General features: G+C 38.9%; 1 protein-coding gene across 1 annotated transcript in view; it reads left to right on the top strand.

Annotated features, from left to right (window-relative positions):
- The first annotated feature begins 355 nt into the window (after positions 1 to 355).
- The window catches only part of LOC150102154 (uncharacterized), a 256,858-nt gene continuing 235,555 nt past the window's right edge, over positions 356 to 21,658 (top strand). The window contains exons 1-2 of the mRNA XM_090399520.1: positions 356 to 367; positions 855 to 894. Of these exons, the coding sequence (XP_090255646.1) occupies positions 356 to 367; positions 855 to 894 (52 nt within the window). The remainder of the gene's footprint in view (positions 368 to 854; positions 895 to 21,658) is intronic.

Below are 21,658 nucleotides of genomic sequence, written 5' to 3'. Positions count from 1 at the left end.
CAACAAGAAAACGTTGATTTTGCATCAAATGAAATTGATGAGTGTGTCGTCTGACATCTCAAGAGAACCAAAATATAAAAAAAATCATATTTTTTGTTTACATGAACATATAAATTCAAATAAAATAGATACTTGATATTAACTAGGTCTGGCTACTCACTGATGAGACCTCAATAAAGGTTGAAACCGGTCTGGATGGTGACCTTCTCTCATAATGTAGAACAGTAATACAGCTCCTATGAGCTCAGTTCACATTATGGGTAAATATCAAGAATAGTGATCGGAGCTTGCTCCACCCTTACCATGAGTTGCCTCAGTGTTGCACTCCCTTTAGGGTCAGTTGTAACACTACTGAATGAATCCAAGCGTATTTGCTTACGCTTGGACTCGCCGAACTTTATACAGTTTCTACTATATTCGGCATGAAACTATTCGAGTTTCTTATTCGGCTAAGAAACAATATGGGATGTAATATCCCTTAACTTAAACAAGTCATATGTCGCCGAATTGAAGCCTTTGGCTCTTCATATATCTAATAAAATAGATATTTAATTTTAATTAATATTTTAAATTATTAAAATTTTAAATTTATTAATTTTTAATTAATAATTTTTTTAATTAATTAATTTATTTATTTTTTTTAAATTAATTAATTTATTTATTTTTTTAAATTAATTAATTTATTTATTTTTTTAAATTAATTAATTTATTTATTTTTTTTAAATTAATTAATTTATTTATTTTTTTAAATTAAAGAATTTATATTTTAATTAATTAATTAGAGGATACTTGGTAATAATGAAAATTTAAGAAGAGGCACGCGGATATCTGAAGTTTGAGAAACACTGCTGTAGAGGAGCAACCCTACTGTTCGAAGACGTATTTCAACTGAAGGTAAGAACGAATTAACATTAGTTACTTTCTGTATATTTCATTTAATTTCTTTTTTTTTTACCTTCGAAATTATTAAATAGTTGGGATCTCATATTAATTGAATCTCACATAATAATAATAATAATTTCCGAAGACATAGATGTCTATATCTTCGATTTAAGATGTGGATTTATTGACTGAATATTGGATTAAATCCAAGTCAGAAACAAAACAGAGAGAGAAAACAAAAAAAATAACATTTTTCCTGCTAGAACAATATCTGATACCGAGAAAAAGACTTCATCTACGGTGTAGCAAAGTGTCTGGAACCCACCCAGAAAAAACAGATTTGTAATTCAACTTCTTGTAATAGAATGGGCAATTCACTATTCACCTTCAAGCATTACTTCAATTTATTTCGTCTTCTTGCGGTTCCGTGTGTAAATGGTCCTCAAATATTGATTTGTTTAGACATTCCAGTTGCATTTTACGCTACCTTCTACACAAGTCTACATCCGTTGTTTTTCTTTGGAACTTTTTCTTCACTTCCCATTAATAGGAAGGTTCGCCATATTTCCAACTGCATAGCAACTGGTAAATTATTGAACGTTGCTTGCTAAGGTCCTAAGCCGTCCAGTATAATGCAATAGGAACTTGATTGATTCCTTTGTTTTGATATCAGCAGCAGCGCCCATAGATTCATCGTTGGTGACTCGAAGGACCGCCAGTCCTTCGTCATTACGTCACTAGTGCACAGAATGTTACGGTAAGTGACAGAGCTGGCAAGGAATGTCTGCTGATGTCCATCAGGAAATGGACTGTTGACGAAAGAAGATCGTGATATCTTCTGTCGTCATCAGTCCATTTTGCATTCGTTGAAGCATTATCAGTTACAGAAATTAGTTCAACGCCTCAAATACGATTTGATGTCTTGATTATGCCTAAAACGCAATTTTTATTCTATCAGTTTTTAGTAAGTAAAAAAAGAAAACTGTTCATCAATTTAAGAAGCAACAATAAGCAAATGGACTGACTATTGTGACCATTCTTGCTGGATTAGCTCTTGCTTGGGAGATAAAATAGGTTCATCATTGATCCAAATATTCCCTGCTCTCTCTCTCTCTCTCTCTCTGTGATGGATTCATGTGTGATTTATTTATAGCAGAGAGAGAGAGAGAGAGAGAGAGAGAGAGAGCATTTATGTATTTTTCTATAATACTTGGATGGAAAGTCACGTCCTAATACAGTTCTCTGTCATCTGTGCAAAACGTATGAGTTTGTTTCAAAGCGTACATTCTTGGTGCAGTACCAAGAATGCACACTTTAACATCGCTCATCCCATAGAATGAGGTAAAGGTCCCTCATTCCATAGATTCCTCATGCCTTCAGCACAGTCTTCCCCCTCCCATTTCTTAAGACCTCTACAAAAAAACGTTCATCAACCATCCTTGAATCTAAGGTACAGAATATAGGGACCAAGAAAAAAAAAAAATAAGAAAATAAGAAATTTCGAAAGATGGACCATTTTAATGAGACTTAAACCTAAGAGGAGGCTTCCATTTACAACGTAAGCATGTAACCAAACACATGCATTGCATCATAAAGCTCTTAGGTGTAAATATTACAAACACTCTGATTGAAGTGTTTTTTAATTGGATCTTCAGTTGCCGATCATTTGGATGATCTCATGAATGTCTCTGATGGAATTCAAAGATCTGTATTGAATGGTGCTATCCTCAAAATCCGATATATGCCAAAAATTGGAGGGTGGTTTATGAAAGTTTGACCCCTGTTTTCACAAAATGTGTTAAGCATCGATTTGGTTTTGTTTGTTTGTCTGTTTATAAACAAGTTATTCCCGGATATCGATTGAACGGACTTCTCTGAAATTCGCTGTTTAGAATCCTTACAAAACATCGATTGGGACCAATGAACTTTCATTTGAGTAGCATCAAGTGAAGGAGTACAAAGAAAAAACAAAAAAAAACAGTATTCAAATTATGCATTGCACTAACTCCCCTCTGAGTGGAATTTATTCAGAATTTGAGATATCGGGTGTACTCGCGAAGTTGCACATGTGATTCAATGCCGAAATCTGTTAACAGGATTCGAACTGATAGTTCCGAGCTCTGGAAAATTTAGTACGATAAATAAGGTTCGAAACTGGTAGTTTGAACGATCTTCTTTTCCCGCTAAAATTGGTGGGAAAAGAAGATTCGAATTATTATTTACTATCTGCATTATTCCAAACATAATAATAATGGCGGCGTTCTACCATGAAGACTGGATGCCTAGTCTTCACCACAGATGCTCAATAAATGAGAAAAAGCAAGAATTAAAAACTCTGTCATCGGCATATCTGATGTTGCGATCCCATCTGTTGGCTATTGTAATTCATTTCTTCAGTTCATCCGATGCATTTAGCATCGGATGAGCTCAAGACGTAAATAAATTAGAATAGTCAATAGATGGGTCAGCAACATCAGATATGTGATAATACAGAATATACCTCTGTAATGACAGGGAGGAGCTAGACCGAATCCTTGACAAGGTTAATGAGATCAGCCACAGAGCAAAGAACTTGAAGTCAGCTCCAGTAAGGATTATAGGTCTTGAAGAAAGTTTAGTCAGAGAATGACCTGAGAAGTACGAGGGTGGTCTGAAAAGTTCTCGGCCTAACAATGAATTTATAATTTCAAAATTATTCTTATTTTTCAACATGGCCTCCCTTAAGACTAAGGGAGGTTATGTTGAAGGACTTTTTGAACGTCCTTCACGTGGATCATCTTCAAGTCTGGTACGGACACGTTTAAACTCTACAACGTCTTTCTTAATTGTCGAAAACGAAGGAGAAGAGGGCCCATAAACTTTTATGAACTTCGAATGAATTTCTTTTGGCGTTAAACCTTCTTTTACGAAGAATTTTATAACCGCACGATACTCAATTTTATCCACATACTTCTCAGGTCATTCTCTGACTAAACTTTCTTCAAGACCTATAATCCTTACTAGAGCTGACTTCAAGTTCTTTGCTCTGTGGCTGATCTCATTAACCTTGTCAAGGATTCGGTCTAAATAAACTCAATTTTATCCATTTCAAGGGATGCAGACAACACTTTTGCTTCAGGCAGCTGTATAAAACAGACTACTTGATAGAATGACTTGCAATTTCACATGGATGGTTACGGTAGACGTGCTAACTTAAGGAAAAAAAGCCTTTCCGATAGTGTTGCCAGCTATGTTTGAAGCAAAGAACTTTTCAGACCACCCTCGTAAGCACATATTAAGGAATAAAACGTTAAGGAGGTTATTCAGTAAATTTGAATCTACGATCCATCATCAATTTGAAGAATTGCTGCTCAGAAAACAAAAGAAGATTAGGTTATGACCAGAACAATAGTCAGATACTTAGCTAAATCTGGAATGCTACATTCATCGCTCCGGGATAGAAACTGAGGAGATCCTGGATGCAGTTTTCATTTATTAGTAGCAAGTTATGAATGCTAAAGCATTAACTTGGTAAGAATTCGTGTGGCGCATTACTGAGGTGATTGAATTGCCGTATGGCTGATAGTTAATGAAATTATGATGTGGTATGAAATACGCGAAAGCATAATTATTATTGTGATGTTCAATAGACGCACAGGTTTCCTAATTGGCGCATATCTCCACTGAATTGTCTTCAGTAGACGATTGGCCACATGAATCATAAGTTTTGTAAAATCGTAAATTTATAAATAGTCTGTTTGCAAAGATCTATGCTCGTTAATATTTAAGACAACACACGTTTGAATTTTTAAAATCTAGACTACATATTTTGACGTAATTTGGACACCAATGCAGGACGTCTACAAGCAGTGATGGTATTTTGCAGCAGTCTGGCATTTCATCGTTGATGGCATAGAAAGCTCTTCGATTTTCAAAAAGGTTTAGCCTTTCTTTTACGTTGAAAGTAACCCACTAAAAACATTTTTTTCAAGTGTTATTATTTATATTTTTCTAACATTACTGAAACTCTTACTTCGCTTGAATGGTTTCTACAGAACATATTCACGTAAAAGGAATTTTATCGGCATTGCTGGGAACTTCATTCCTTTCTGTGGGTTAGCATACATCATCTCAAATGATAAGATAAAATAAAATCGTGGAAGTCAAAAGGTGCATTCTTGACATTTTGCACGCATTCTCATAGGCTTGTCCGTAAAGAAATAACATTGCTTGTTGACGAAAAATTCTCGAGCAATTTTAATTTTCGTTAATACAATTACTCAAATAACTTCACTGTGATAGTGATGTACGCAGGTAAGTTACATTTGGACGTGTGTTGTTTTTTTTAAACGCTTCCTTGGAATATTAATTTTTCCCGGTGAACATAACTCTCAATAAACTTCTGGGTTTTGCTTAATAAGTAACAGTCAAGAAGTATCGCGAATGTACCTGCAAAGTTGCTAAGTTTAACCACTACCCGAGTACCACAAGAGCTATTAAGAAGGCTAGCAATACATTGCTATGTCAAAAAGCTAAATGATGTATTTGGTTTTTGGCATTACTAAATCAACCGTAACTTTTTTTTTACTTAGCAAAGGTACTCACGGTTCTTATGATATCACAGGAAAATAAAAGTTCTCTTTGAATTTTCAAGCTACCATTCCTATTCAGATCAATACAGAATTTCAATTGATTCCTTAAAAACCATCATGATAATTCTCAAATAGCAAAATATGATAGATGCTTGCCAGGTGATAGTGTGCACAAACGTACATGCTCGCTTATTCCCCGTTAGAATACTTCTTTTTCCCTTACGTTCAGCATACCTCTGTGTTCTTCTCTCCTAACATCAAATGGCCAACTTGTTTGTCCAATGTATTACTTACCACATGAGCATAATTTATGAGCTCCAGATTGAATCGAAGTTTGAATGCGCGATAAAACTTTGGTGACTCTTTCATCTGAGGGATAAAACTTGCAGCTGAATTTGCATGTATTATTAATCTTTAGGATAATCGTTATAAATAATGTTATCATCATAGAACGATCTCTGTTCCTAAGGAAATATTTCCTCAGATGAGATGTGGTGGAACGAAGCTCTACAAAATGTATCTGTCTCAGTCTTCGTACAAAGAAACACGACGAACTCTTTATTTAAGGGTGGAAATTAGTAATTACTACATTGTACAGGGTGTTCGGGATAAATTTGACATATTTATAATTAATTATATTTTTCCGTAAGTTACATGTATTAACACACACTTCTCTTCATTTAAAAGTTTGGACCCTTCTTCATTCATATACAAGATGTCAGAAAGGATGGATAGCTGGAACCCACCTGAATCATGGAAGAGAATAACTTGTATCATGATGATTCGTGCCCGCCATCAAAATAAGGATATTACGACTGCTGCCCAATGCTCCCTGAATACAGTAAAAACAATCAGGCATGAACTAGAGACTTGCAATGGTGACTACGAGGATGTAGCAAGAAGAAAGATCCCTAGCAGACGATCTGATTGCGTTCGTACAGCAGAATTCCTCGCAAATCTGCAGGAACAGGTGTTGAAGAACCCTGGCATTGGAATTCGGGCTTTGTTCGTGGAGTTGCTAACTGTAGTCAAGCCCTGGATAACAAGGGTAGCCAATGGTAGGCCGTGTGTATGGCAGCAGGATTCGGCCCCTTGCCACACCTCTGGGAAAAGTCAAAAATGGTTGTCTGAAAATTTCTACGACTTCACCAGTCCAAATGTTTGGCCTCCAAACTCCCCAGACCTTAACCCCATGGATTATTTTGTATGGGGCGCAGTTGAAAAAGACACCAATCGCACTTCCAGTAATACAAAAGCCCAGTTAATGGATAAAATTAAAACAGTTTTTGCGGCCCTTCCCAGGGAGACTGTAGCATCAGCTTGTTCGAGGTTCCGAAGCAGAATTGAAGCTGTGATCGATGCTAATGGTGGTTATTTTGAGTAAATCTTGTTGATAGTATTGTAGTTAACTCTGCCTGTAATGTTTTTTTGTCAATTCATTAAATTTAATAGATACAAAGAAGATTTTCTTTTTCCTTACGAAACTGTCAAATTTATCCCGAACACCCTGTATGTGTATTTGATAAAGTATATATGTATTCTCGAAACTTGACATTGACGAATTGACCTTCTCATTGACAAATTTGAATCTTTCGGTGAAGACTGATAATATGAATAAATCCAAAAACACAAGGAAACATGACGTCTTTTTCACTGATTTTTTTAGCTCTGATATGATTCAATACTAGATATATATACACTAACCCTAGTGGGAGGTGCAGTGAAAAAACACAAAATAGACAAGGAGGTAGAGTATTACGTTCAATATAGTTTAATACGGTGCATAAATTGAGAAATACAAGAACCCCTTAGGAAGCGATGGAACTTTTGTAATCAGCTTTCCTTACTACTTTCAGAAAGGCCAAGAGTGTTCTTAAATTAACATTTTATTTTTTCTTCTTTATAGTTGGGGAGACAGGGACCAAAATATGAGTCTTTGCTAGAGGTAGAGTGATTATAATGTGACTGCCTTCCTTAACTGACTATGATGTTCCTAACCAGCTCTTTTGGTGTTTAGTTCCTTGTTCTGTATGAGAGGAATACCCCCCAAAATCAAACAGCTCGCAAACTAACTAATGCTGAGCAGAAAGAGCTGTTCGAAAATTCTGAGACTGTAATAGGATTAACCCTTTCTTTCTGTTTCAAAGCTCTGAGAGTTAAACTAAACATTCCGGTTATGGATGAACTCTGTTTTGTAGACGGTCTCAACTGCTCGTTGGATTTGAATCGACGCTTTGATGGTAGATTCAAGATTTTCCTGATCTGAGTGTCTCCGCCTTTTTCCATGATATCTAGGGATTAAAAGGAGGGGATTGACATCTTCCTCCCCACCTGAAACGGAATTAATCTAAAATTATTTTTAAATTTTGAGCAATTAACTGAACTCTAAGGAAGTCGAAATTGCATAAGTTGAAGGGAATGGGAATAATTCCTTCAGCGCTCGTTTCCTAATCAGTTCTTAACGAACAACTTTTACGGAAGTTCGGTGCTTTTAAGCCAGAGGGTTAAAGCACCCCTGAGTCGTAATGCGTTTTCACGTACAAGCGCGAGGAAACTGCCGAATTCGATTCTTCTCGCGAAAATACTTCGCGGTTTGCTAAAACGGTATTAATGCGAATAAATTAATTAGAATAAGGCTCTATTGATCATTCCGGCGGCAGCGACATCTGTCGGCGACTTGTAATGAGTACGTGTTGTCTGAGAGCGCAACGTCCGCAAACGAGAGTTCGTTTATAAGATTTTTGCGAAGTCGCTTTCGGAGGGAGGTCATCACTCGGGGGTTGCGCCGCGTCATTTTCAGCGTTGAGCAAGATTCTTAAATAAGTTAGAACCTACCTGCAGGCTTTGCGGTGTCGCTTCTTTGCCTTTTGTCCTAGCCGGTGTCCTGCCCACGTCGACGAAAGAGTCAAAAGGGGGTGTTAGATTTTTTTCTTTCGTCAGTAAGGCGAAACGTGGGATTAGTTGGCGATAAACTCTTTCCCTATCGCCACCAGCGGCGACTGCGAAGTTAAAGAGCGAAGCAAATATAAAGGCGTCCAGCTGATCTTCGTAAAGCGGGAGGCCGAACATCACGAGTCGGGCGATTCACAGAAATGGCTCTAATTATAAAGTCCTCGGCAAAAAACCGTCTGTCATATTTCGCACTCGTGCAACTTGTCATATTCCGCTATATCAGCTAATGGCCGCCTTGGTCCCGTCAGCGTCCTTCTCCAAACTACACACCTCGCGCTTTCTACGACTGGAACAGCATGTGGTGGCGCGAGCAGTCCGGATCGAGCGCCAACTGTGTGTTCCCCGCTAAGCCTAACGGGAGAGCCAACGACCGCTGCTGCCGACAGGCAGCTTACGAAACTTGGTAGGAGTCCTCGCTTTGGCGACGCAAACCTCGGCTGGTTTCTCTCAGTTGTTGACAGGTTCATTACGTTGGAAGTGTCGTCTGCATGTGGGACGATGTCGACAGCGTGTCTGTCACCATCCGAGCCACGCGTAAATAAGTTTATTTTATTTTTTACCCCCCCCCCTCCCCTCCCCCTTTCGGCTCCGCTACAGTAGCGGCAAAGACTCAGGCAAACCCTCCCACCGCGGAAATGCCAGGTGACTACGACTTGGCGACATCCTCTGGTTGGATGTGTCAGGGACATTCCTCTCCCACAGCGGTGCTAAGTGACTTTCGTGTTGGATTACCGAACGAGAACGGCAGGCTCGCTAAATGCGATTTGGAGCTCTTTAAATGTGCCAAAAGCTTCGTCGCGAAAATGGCGTCGCTGCGTGTTAATTAGAAACTCGGACCCTCTTGGGGAATCGTTGTAAGGAAAGAGTTTCTTGGAGTTCATTGAATCTCCGGGTGACTCACGTGTTTCTTTCCCCTCGCCCACCCCATCATTCTCACTGCGAAATGTTAATATTTATTTATCCCCTTTACACCCCCCCCCCTCCTCTGTAGGTTCATATTTATGCACTTGATTCTTCTTCAGTTTCGGTGTGGTTGCGCTGCACACATTCCTTCCGCTGTCAATAATTATTTTCAGTTCTGTTTCAAACTCCACTAGAGGATTCGAATTCAATTCCCTTCTGGCTTCACCGAGTCTTTCTTGGTAATATGGTGTCTCGTGTCAGTGGATTTCCGGCAATCCTAACCTCGTTTCTATGGTAACGCGACGTGTACGTGCATAAAACAGCAGCATCTACGAAAAATGACAAACAAGAAACGATGCTGACATCATCAGCGACGAACCTAGTTTATTATAAATGTTAAGGCACAGCACGCAACCGAATGATGTAATCCATCGCAGTTTTAAAACGTGTCCCGAGAAAGTCGTATATTGTTGTTGTATTCAACGAGCAGCAATTCTATTCACAGGAAAAGCGATTCTACTGATCCCCCCCCCCCGCTATAAATTACTCCAGCGGTACCTTACCTTTTCAAGAACCGCAAGGGTCAGTGGAACCATTTCACATTCTTTTCTTTCTCTCAATTTTGCTTTCTTTATTTCGATACTCGTTTTCTGGTTCCTATGCAATTGTATTTTTTTTTTTTTTTTATCTGCATGGAATGTTCTTTTGAATACAATTATAGATCTGAATGTCCCTCTGATCTGTAGCGCGCAAAAAGTGCGCATATATTCCATCCCATTTTGTTTTCTTGATTCACCTTTCAGTAAATAAATAAACTGCACGTTCGCATTAATTATGAATACATCTCCTAACCGCCACAGATGTCTCTCTTTTCGTTCGAATCCAGTATTCCCGTACTTACACTTCAAAGGTAGTAAAAGTTTGAATCGCTTTCACGGTCAGTTGACAAGTTCAAACTTCCGTGTGCTGCAGATGGGCTCCAAAATGTATCGTTTTAATGCTTCTCTGTGAAGAGCATTCCAATGGCTGATTTTATTTTCAATATGTTGAATCTTAACTCGCGTCTTAAAATTGTCTACGCGAGTAAACCGACTAGTGGCCATAATACCCACGGATTCCCATGTCTCTCCCAACCATTTGTTAATGGTTGTTGAGAAATGGGATACAGGCGGAGAATTCCCGTTCACAATGAACAGTGTCATTATTGATTCCCAGAATATTAGACTAATTGCGATATTTATTTCAATATCAGACTAATTGAGTTGATAGACTTTATCAACTCAATTAGTCTTTTTACACTGAATGAACTCAATTTATCAGCTCGATTAACTTGATAAACGAAGTTGATAGACTTTATCAACTTCGTTTGATAAAGTCCATCAAACGAAGGTGAGCCCAGTTGCTCTGCTATCTGCAAACTGGTGAATGTCAGATGGTTCACGAGTCTTGTCTTCAAAACGGAGGTTGGGTATTGCCGAAACTGTTCTCTTGGCCTTCCTCTTCCTCTGTTAGCACTGAACGTAGGTGAGGGTAGATGTGTAAGTTGGTGTCCCAACAATCTCAGCTAACTGTTTTTTGAAATGGGAATCTTTGCTGTCTTTCTTCATCTTGCCACGTATATCCTAGTTTGTCCAGTGGCGCGTCGTCCCGAAGTTATTGATCATGTGAACTGCTCGTTGGGCAGCGATGTTCCATGACATTAGACTTTTATGGAATTGGTAATATGGAAATGTGTTTAAGAAATTTACACATGTGATATCACCAAATACCATTTATAGGATCTCTGAATATAAACACATGTCAACTGTTGGTGAATTGCTTGAAGTTACCACCAAGGACAGTAATGTTATCGGAGATAACTTGCTTCAATTTATAAACCCACATATATCAGGGCATCGATAAGCCCATGGGGGCTTGCTCCATCTCACATATAGCTACTGCGTTAGCTATTAGCCTTTATCTCATTGGCGAGAGACCCTCGCCTCTCTCTCTCTCTCTCTCTCTCTCTCTCTCTCTCTCTCTCTCTCTCTCTCTGTCTCTCACACACACACACACACACACACGCGCGCGTAAAAAGTAGGCATAGTGAGCAAAGAACCCGAAAATATTCATAGAGGATTGAAAGCAATGCTTACGCGCCATGGGATTTCATACACATATGATTAGAAATTGCTATATTTGCAGTTGGAATTTCCATATCGTGCTTGTACGTAGTATGATGACCCGTTTTAAAAGCAAGCGGTACCGAGTGAAGCATCAAACGAATTTGCTACTTAAATAATATATACAAAGAAAGAAAGAAATGAAAATATAATGAATAAAATGTCGCGATCAAAATAACTGGAGAAACGTTATTAAGAAAAAAATTGCAACCGATATTTGAAATTCACTAAACAAACTACATTCCAATCCAACTTTCCTAGCAACGAAGTTATCTTCCCAGGAGAATTTTAACGTTCACAATAAAATCAACTGGCTTTCCTTCTCCAAATGCACAGCCAAACAGGTAGAGATGCCGAGACATTTGCCATCACAAATGACCTTACGCAAATTGTTCGCATGCTCTTTGGAGGAGTCACATGTGAAGAAGAGGTCTAGAGTGTTTGAAGAGTGGTTGGGATTATCTGTTTCCAGATAATCCCAACAACTCTCCAAAGTGGTTGGGTGGTTGGGATTATCTGGGGGATTATAAAGAGTGGTTGGGATTACCTGGAAACAGATAATCCCAACCACTGACTTTAGACTACAAGCTCAAGGTTGTAGTCTTATCTCTTCCCCCACCCAGTAACCCCGACATAGCCATTCTCAACCCACAGCCATGTGGCATTATAAGAACACCAAGCGAGATGACCTCCCAGATTTCTATGCCTCATTCCCTTTGTTGGATTGTTATTTTTGGCCTTCCAATTCAAGCACATGTACCTAATGCATCTCCTGAATGGAAATATATATTCCCAATTCCACACTAAATTTCCATCCTCTAAGTAAGCCTTGGTTCTCAAAAGATGCGCCAAGGCACAAATGCGAAACCAACCATACTTCAACTTGCTCTCATCAAGAAAACTGCTTACACCAAAGCCCAAAACAGCCGGAAGAAAATCATCAATGCATCAAAGACCAATTTCCAACGAGCTAAGAGCAGAAAACTCGCATCGTGCCCAAATAGCATTTTTGTCTCTTGTCAAAACAGTTGGCTGCGACTTTTACCCAACGCTTATGCATCAGATATGTCTATTGCAACATCATCCAGAGAAAAGCAAATCACCTGGAATCATACTTTTCCTCAAATGAATGCATATTTTTAGTTAGATGATTTTGGTAAATGTCTCCTTTGACTTTTCACCAGAAAGGGATCATCAAAATTCTGTACAAAGTAGATACCAAAAAATCATCTGGCCCTGACGATGTTCCCCCAATTTCCTTAAATCTTTTGCGCTCCAGAGTTGACTCATATTCCATGTCGCCTTTTTATGTTCTCTTACTCCACTGACACTATTCTACACGGTGAACATGACCCTATGTGTGACCTGTTTCCAGAAAGGTGACAGATCCTTACCATCAAATTACCACCCAGTCTCTCTCTCGCCTCAGCCCTCTTCAAAGTAATGGAGAGAACCATCAGCAGCCAACTCCTATGCTATCTCCAAAGTACTCGACTAATAAATGATTAGTATGGATTCCGCCAATGGTGTTCGACAGGAGATTCTGCTCACATATGTGACAAACCACTTGATAAGTGCCATAGAAAAGTTTGGCGGACCCCAAGCGGTTGCGCTAAATATATTCAAGGCTTTCGATCGGGTATAGCAAGGGCCTGTTAAGAAAGCTTCGATCATTCGTTCTGCCTCGTGATTTTTGCAAACAAAACACAGCTCTGCCTTATTTATCCAAAAAAAGAACCATATTCTCCTAGCCTCACCTTTGATAACACCCAAATCTCTAGGCAAGATGAGATCTCTCTCTCCTTGGGATTACTTTGACATCAAGACTCTCTTGGCATAAACACAGCTCCACCATTGCCTCCTCAGCATCTGAAAAGTGAATATTCGTCATTCGCTCAAAGCATTACTGTACATTCTAAACTATTTACTCTGTACAAATCATAAATCCGTCGAGTATGGCTCGCGCATCTGGGGCGGTGCTCCGAAGCCCTCCCTAAAAACACTCGATGCAATACAGAAGAGAGGAATCGGACTGGTTAGCCACTCGTCTCTTACCAACTTCCTCCTACACACATCTTTCACACAGGCTTCTAATATCTACTGCACGCATCTTCTATAGATATTTCCATGGTAAATATTCATTGGAATTTTCATCAACTCTCTCTCTCTCTCTCTCCCCATTTAAACACATGCAGCTACCACCTAACATATCTTCTCAATTCAACTGAATTCTCAAAGAACAAGTTTCTCTTCCGTCTCCTTCATCCTACTGCTGCCTGCTTACTCAGAAACAGCCTTCCCTCCCACGTGTTTTCCAAGAAATACAATGCGCTGGCCTTCAAATATCATATGAATAAGTTCCTTCCCATACAATTCAATAGTAATGCGGAATGATTTTATATTATTATACATAATTTTTCTGTATTTTGTCTTTTGTGTTTTTCTCTCACTATTTTTACATAGAATCTGTATTTTACACAGATATTTTACTTCTCGACAAAAATTCAGTATACAAGTTAATAAGTACATTCTTTTTGATATATTGTTTGTTTGTTTATTTGGATATATATATATATATATAAATGCTTTTTTCCTGTTAACGTGTAGAAGCGAGTACACGTACCCACGGACTACCCTGCATGAGCACAGTTTAATCTTTTTGAAAGGGGGGGGGAGTTTGATTTGGGTATGGCATGTTTGTGTCCTTGTAATGGTGTTTGAGAGGAATTCGTTATAGGTTTGTGTGTGTGTGTGTGTGTGTGTGTGTGTGTGTGTGTGTGTGTGTGTGTGTGTGTGTGTGTGTGTGTGTAGTGCGCGTGTATAATATCTATATATCTATATAGATATTTTTCTCTTTGGAAAATAAATGCCAGGCAGCAAACTCCATCTCTGCTATCAGACTTCAAGATGGCAGCATCACAGAAGATTCTTCAAGTAAAATCACTTCTGAAATCCTACAATACTACAAGAATGCGCACAGCTCCACACGAACATCCCATCATGCCATTCGCGAAATACTGAAAGAAACAAAAGGAAATCTCTGCAACCGATTGGAACCACTTAGAAAACAAAATCACCCTAGATAAACTGAAAACTGCATGCATATCTTTGCCAAAGAACAAATCTCCTGACCTTGATGGTCTCACATCAGAGTTTTTCCAAGTCTTCTGGAATCAGCTTGGACCACTTCTCCTCAAAACACTGCCAGAAGCCTAACTCAATGAGCTCCCACAATCCGTCATGACCTCAGTAGCGCGATTGATAGCGAAGAAGGGAGAGCACACGGATATCCGAAACTGGCGTCCAGTCTCCCTAATCAATACCGATTGCAAAATAATTTCCAAAGTTATAGCAAACCGAATAAATCCAACACCGCCTAAAGTTATTGGCCCACATCAAACGTACTCTGTCCCAGAAAGATCAATACATGAAAACCTCCATTTAATAAGAGATCTCATCCACATCGCGAACAGCCAACATCAAAACCTAGCACTCGTCAGCCTTGATCAAGAGAAGGATTTCGACAGGGTAGAGCACAAGTACCTTTATGAAGTTCTAAAGGCATTTAAGAGGCTATGGTCCTCTCATCATTGAAACAGTGCAATTGCTATACAGAGATGCACACTTCTGTTTAAAAATCAACAACAGGCTCACTCGCACTTTGTCATACTCTCGCAAGGGTGTATGACAAGCAAGGATGTCCTCTCTCTGGACTATTATACACCCTGGCCATAGAACCCTTCTTAAAAAGAGTACACGACACCATCATCTCCAAACGAACCAGCATAACAGATCCACATAAAAAACTAACCCTATCAGCATATGCCGATGACGTCACTGTAATAATCCGAAATGAAGAAGAAATGACAGTAACCTAGGAAGCACATAGACTATATGTACAAGCCTCAGGGGCCAATTTAAATTCTTCAACAACTACTGGCTTGTGGTCAGGCAGATGGAAGTCTAGAAATGATTCTCCGATCGAATGTACCTGGTCAAGTGAAGGACAAAGATAGGTGTGTACCCTGGCAACAGCAGAATATATAACACACTGAACTGGACACAGCTGCACAACCGTTTTAAACAGGTGCTAGGTAAATGGAACAGCGTTCGTTCCATGTCTTCACTTAGAGGAAGAGTACTAATAGTTAACCAGATGGTTGCGAGTGTGTTATGGCATACCCTCAAAGTACTCACACTCCCTGAAGAATTTATCCATCACATTCAAAAGGCAGTCAAACGTTTCCTCTGGAACAATACTAACTGGACAACATACTCTGAACTCTGCAGGCCACTCAATAAGGGAGGTCAAGGCCTGATTTCCCTTGAAAACAAGATTAGATCCTTCAGGATAATCCTCCTCCTAAAGACGCTTCAATGCAATCACACTTATGTAACCACCTTCGATTACATCACGAAATCATCAACCAGAGACTTACACTTTCCACAATCCTCCGAATGGCCATTCCTGCACCATCTCCTCTTAAACTACCTCATTTTTACAAAGATGCTCTACAGCGGTGGAAAAAGACAGAACTTTTTCCACCGCTGACTCTGTTGACAGGATCAACAGAGTTAGTTGTACTTACAGAACCACTATTTTCGAACAGAAACATAAGTCTCACAGCTGGCCAGCCCTTTCTTTTCCCTACATGGAACTGGGCAGGAATAAGCGTCGTAGGGGACCTTCTAACCCAGACCCTAAAGTGGAAATCATGTGTAGCCTACGGCGGAAACTACAAAGTAAACTTTCACTGGAATTTGATTACTACAAAGAAACAGGAACTGTCACAAAATTCACAGAGGAGTGGAATCCAACTGGTACCCTGTTCTGGATTGCCGACGACAAGACACTTCGGCTGAAGAATAACTAAAAGTGATACTGAACTGTAATATTGACTCTTACTGAAAAGACACATCCTGCTTACCACTAATGGACCTTTTACCCCTCATTTCTATTGTATATCTAAAAAGAAAATCCTTTTTTTCCTGTAATATACATTCTTATAATATGTAAATAGCCATTTTTGTTATCTATCTTCCAATGTATATTTTATCAAGTTCAATAAAAAATAATAATAAATAAATAAATACACGTTATAAAATCTATAGCACTTGTTTGAGTTCTCTAGGTTTCTGTCGTCGAATGACAGATTGTCAATCATGTCAGGTACACAGAAGTTTCGGGTGGCTTTGCTGTGGTGATTGTTGTACTTATATGTTATGTAGTTAGTTGACTGTGGCCTTGTTATCTGATATGTCGTTCTGGTTACTCTGTAGGTTGGACTGAAGTAATGTTTTAGAATGACTGTGTAGTGGCATAAGTGTTTCACCTTAAATATTTCGTGTTCTGTCTTTGCTGCCCGTATGAGTGTGGGCTGTTCTCTTTGTTCCCAGGATGTCAGTTTCATCATTTTATTTGCAACGATTGTAACCTGTTACATTTGTAGTCCGCGCAGAATGCGTATGATGCAATTGCGTATCTTAAAATGTTTCCATATAATGCTTTATAGATTAGTATTTTTGTGTATGTCGGAGCAATGTCTTTTAATCGCTATAGTTTGCTTGCTATTCTCCTGAGTCTGTTGTGTAGGTAGTTTGTATGGCTATTCCAACTTTGATCAGCATCGAAGTGAAGTCCGCGATAACGTTTTGTTTTCACCTGTGTGATGGTTGTGGTTTTAGGATCAGCACTTTGTGTATAGGAGGATGGATGTCGGATAGTGAGATATTTAGTTTCTATAGATAGAATTTGAGGGTTTTTGAATATCATTAGCTCTGTTTTTTCAGTGTTTATATATACGCTGTTTTCAGTTAGCCAGTTAGTGATTTGATTGATGTCGTGTTGCGTATTTGCGTAAGCGATATTTGCGTCGTTGTGAATGGATACTATGACCGTGTTGTCTGCGTATTGGAAGATATTACTTTTTAGGAGAAGATGGATAATATCGTGTATGTGTGTGTGTGTGTGTCAAACTCTTTTGTTAGTTCAATAAAAACAACGAATACTATTCCGTTTTTATCTAACGCAGCGTTTATTAGGTCTGTGAAACCTTCCAGGAGTGTTGCTGTTCCTTTATTTTTTGGAAAATCATATTGTGTTTTGGGTATGATTTGGAATTTTTCAATGTACATGGAGAGTTTGCGATATATAATAAGAGCCATGATTTAGTTGATTACAGACAATGTGGCGATGGGGTCTGTAATTATTTATAATAATAATTATCATTATTATGTTTCTTTATCCTTGTTTATGTATGGGAGTGATTAATGCAGTCTTTACTGTTTCAGGTATTTGCCCCATTTCGAAGATTTTATTTAACAGTTTTTCTATAACTGGACATAGGTTAGTTGATTATTTTTTGGTCTGATCCCGTCTATTCCCGACCTCTGTTGGAGTTAATTTGTTGAATTGCAAGTGACAGTTCTTTTGTTACTTTTGGGAACCACATTGACCGGGTTGCTCGTGGTCCTAGTGGAGAATATTTCTTTTTATGAGGAGGGAATATTTTCTGCAGTTTTTTGGACAGAGTTCACAAAGTGCTGATTACAGTTGTTTGCCAACTGTTTGAGGGATTTGGGCTCGCAAGCAAAGCTGTGCTTTTTTGTTTCTGATGCAGTGGTTCTGTATATATTATCCAGCATTTCATTGATCAGGTGGCAGGTTTCCTTTATGTCGTTCTGAGCTGTTGTTAATTTGTTTCTATAATAGTTTCTTTTTGCAGTACTAATCTGTGTTGTTAAGAGATCCGTTTTCTTTTGTATTCAGCTTGGGAAATTGTATTGTTAGGTGGCTTCTTAAGTTGTTTCCATAGGGCACCTTTTCTTTGTATGTCTATTAATATGTTTTCTGTTATCCATGGATTCCGTCTGGTTTGGGAACGTATTTTTATTTTTATTAATGCTTTATTATATATTTTATTAAATGTAAGTTTAAGGTTAGTACATGCAGAATCAGCCGAGTCTGAAGATGCTATCTACATCCGGTCTGTTTTCCTGATTTCGTCGTTTACTGTAGTTTCGCTTACGATGCTATTATACTATTTTGTAGTCTCAGTGAGTTTTAAGGCTTCTGGTTCATTATGCAACTGTAGTGCAGTTTACACGTTATGACGGCTGCTGTGTGGCTGTTTGGAAGGGTCCGTATATTTATGTGGTCAATACAAGATGGGATGATTGTATTTTCGACTATCCTCGTGTATACGACACTATAAATGAGGTTATGTTACGAGTATATTCTGATAAGAGGTCTAGGTATAGTGCCGTGTTGTTATGTTCCTGATGTTTATATTTATGTCACCTATTATTATCAGGTATTCAAGCGCCTCTTGTGGCAGAAAGAAATCTGTTTAATTCATCTAGAAATTTTGTAGTGCATAAATTGGTGGGCTGTATATTGCGTTTAATATCAAGGGGTTCTCTTGTTTGATATTTTTAACTACGATTTCCGCAAATTTTAATGCATAGTTTATTTCTATTACTTTTAATTTATGTTTGCTAAATATTATTATACCACCGGCTGGTTTAGTTTGTCTGCAGTGTTTGTGTTGTTGAAAGTTTGGCATTTGGTAGATGGTGGCCTCTTCGTTTGTTGTGGACACTTCAGTCAGTATTGAAATGGCTGTGTTGTCTGTATCTTCCTTCAGATAAGCTTGTAGCTCAGCCAGAAATTTTGAATGCTCCTCATGTTGATATGAAGAGTAGATAGTCCTTTTTTAGGGGTAGTTATTGTTTCCATTCTGTTATCTAGTTTAGAATGTGGCAACTGTCATGTTCCGGGATGATCAGATATGCTTGGTGGTCTGCGTTCATGTAGGTTGCTATGTTGTTAACTTCTTTAAGACTCATCAGTGTTCCCTTTAATATGGTAGCCTGTTGCAATCTTCTACGGATTTATAAACTGGTGGTTTTTTTCTGTTTTTACTTCCCTTGTATTGTAGCATAGTTTCTGACAATGGTGTTAAGTACTCGGACAAGTAGATTGCGGTCTTGTCGCGACTTCCATTCAGACCCTTGGCTAGTGGTTTTTAAATCCTGCAGCTTTTACGAGGTTAACTTTTGTCGGACTGTTAGTGAGTCGTACTACGACCAGGGGAGGACGGGGATTACTTTATCTTTTCTTTTTTGAGGTAATCGATGAAGCGAGTGGATATCTTTTGATTCTATGGGAGCGCCAGTTTTCTGGCTCAGTTGAATTACCGTGTCTTTTAAATGTTCCGTAGCAATTTCTGGGAAACCATCTGTGATAATAGAATAATAATAAACAGCATGCACGTGGCTTTTTGAAGTGAAGATTCAGCAGATCTTTCATATAGCAATGGTCACAGCGATGAACAGACTCGCGAGTCACAAATTTCCCTCCAATAAATAATGAACTCGACGAGAGATGTCTGTAAAAATAATGTCAGCAGGAAATTCATAAGCCCGTGGAAACTCTTCGGATATATATATATATATATATATATATCCTTTCCCTATCGACCCTTATTTCTTGAGTTAGAGCCCATTTCCACTAAACTGGCGCTATCAGGCGAGCGATTCAAAAGACACTTTTCTACTTGGAGGAAATGCATCTCGACTTACTAGTTCATAGATGACCATCGCCACCACCTTTCTTATTGAGATCTATGCTGAGTGACGTTATGGTTGTCGCTACAGCTGCGGCTCCAGCTTCTTTCTCCCAAATCTTCTGACATGCAACGTGAGTGATATTAGTATGGGGATACAGAGTCTCCCCATCTTCGAGGGTACGTTAAAGTAGTTCAGAAGTCTTGCCGTCAAATACCATACGGATTGATCTTCGTGGTAACACGTTTACGTAGTTTCCCGATCAGCTAGCGCATAATCTTGCTGCCATCCATACTGCCAGATCGTGCCTCGGTTGGGGCGGGGTGCATAGATACGGAGAGGAACTGTTTGTTCCATGTTCTGCGTGAAGAATGGACGTTTTCTGTATTATTTACTACAATTCTATCTCCTGCCACTGCAAGTACGGCTGCTTTTTGCATGTTCAACATCATCATGACAATAAACTTAGATATAGCGTTATTGCGGTTCTAATATAAAAAAAAAATCCTCAAAAACATAAATAAATAAAAACTCAAAATCTTATAAAATATCACACATTTAGATCACCAAAATTAGTAGCAAATTAAATTATGTTTGTCATCGCCTTTGGATGTCCAAACTCGATCTCTTCTGATCGAATCCCAAACTATTTCCGAAACAAACACAGATCATATTAACTCTCCTAACTATTACTATTTTTCCTGGCTCAGTGGTTAGCGTTTCCACTTTCAAACCAACATAAAAGCTGCTGGTTCGTATTCCCTCAGAGTTGTTTATGATATCCGCTGCTCCGCTTATTGGAGGAGGCTTAACATGGCACTTTTCAAGCTGGAAGTGACTTAAAAACAAACGCTTTGGTCTCCAGAGCTGGGTTCCTCAGTATATAATCTTCCTCTGCGCGTTTATCCCGCTTCCAGTGCAGGGTCCGTGTGTTACATTCACGCGACTTTGTTAGTACAACCCCCAACCGGCCTGTCGCCGAGCCTGCCGCTGGAGGTGGGGATGTATTTTTGACCGTAGCAGCGTGCATTCACGGGACTGGTTTTGCCTGCTCTGAGGGACGAAAAACCCGAGTTTCGGGGGAAAAAACCTCTACTTCCGTATGAGACCGACTAACTCACCTTTAGTCGAAAGAACATATATATATTTTTATGAACATATATACAGTATATATGTTCATAAAATGATTCTGACCTCTTTGAATTCTTCTTCATGAAGGTGGATTTTCTGCATATGAAGTCACTGGTTAGCTTTTATGTCCACAACTTCAGCTGGCTTCCTTTTTCTAATTCCACTGGCCAAACTGGAGCACTGTTTGCTATGAGCAATGACTTAAAGCAAATTGTCCATCTACCAACCAGAATACCCGACAATCCCTCGACTCAAACCAAGACTTTGAGTCTTTTCTTAAGCATTCTCCTTCCAGGTTGAAATGACCGCTCCTCTTGGCAATTCACATCTCTGATAGAACGTCCTCTCCTCAGCCATTCATAATCTCGCATCATTTGGCACTACAATAACTCCGACCGAGAAGATCTCTGAGATTTTTACCTCTCTTTTTCATGGTCCCACACTACCGTTTTCATTTTTCAGATCCTGATGCTTGTTTTGACCTTATGG

Source organism: Typopeltis vanoorti, chromosome 10 (genome assembly GCF_054136105.1).
Source record: "Typopeltis vanoorti isolate ZY-2024b chromosome 10, IOZ_Tvanoo_1.0, whole genome shotgun sequence".
In the NCBI taxonomy this organism is placed as follows: Eukaryota; Metazoa; Arthropoda; class Arachnida; order Uropygi; family Thelyphonidae; genus Typopeltis; species Typopeltis vanoorti.
The sequence above is the reverse complement of the archived record's forward strand: the minus strand, read 5'-3'. Positions and strand labels throughout refer to the sequence as shown.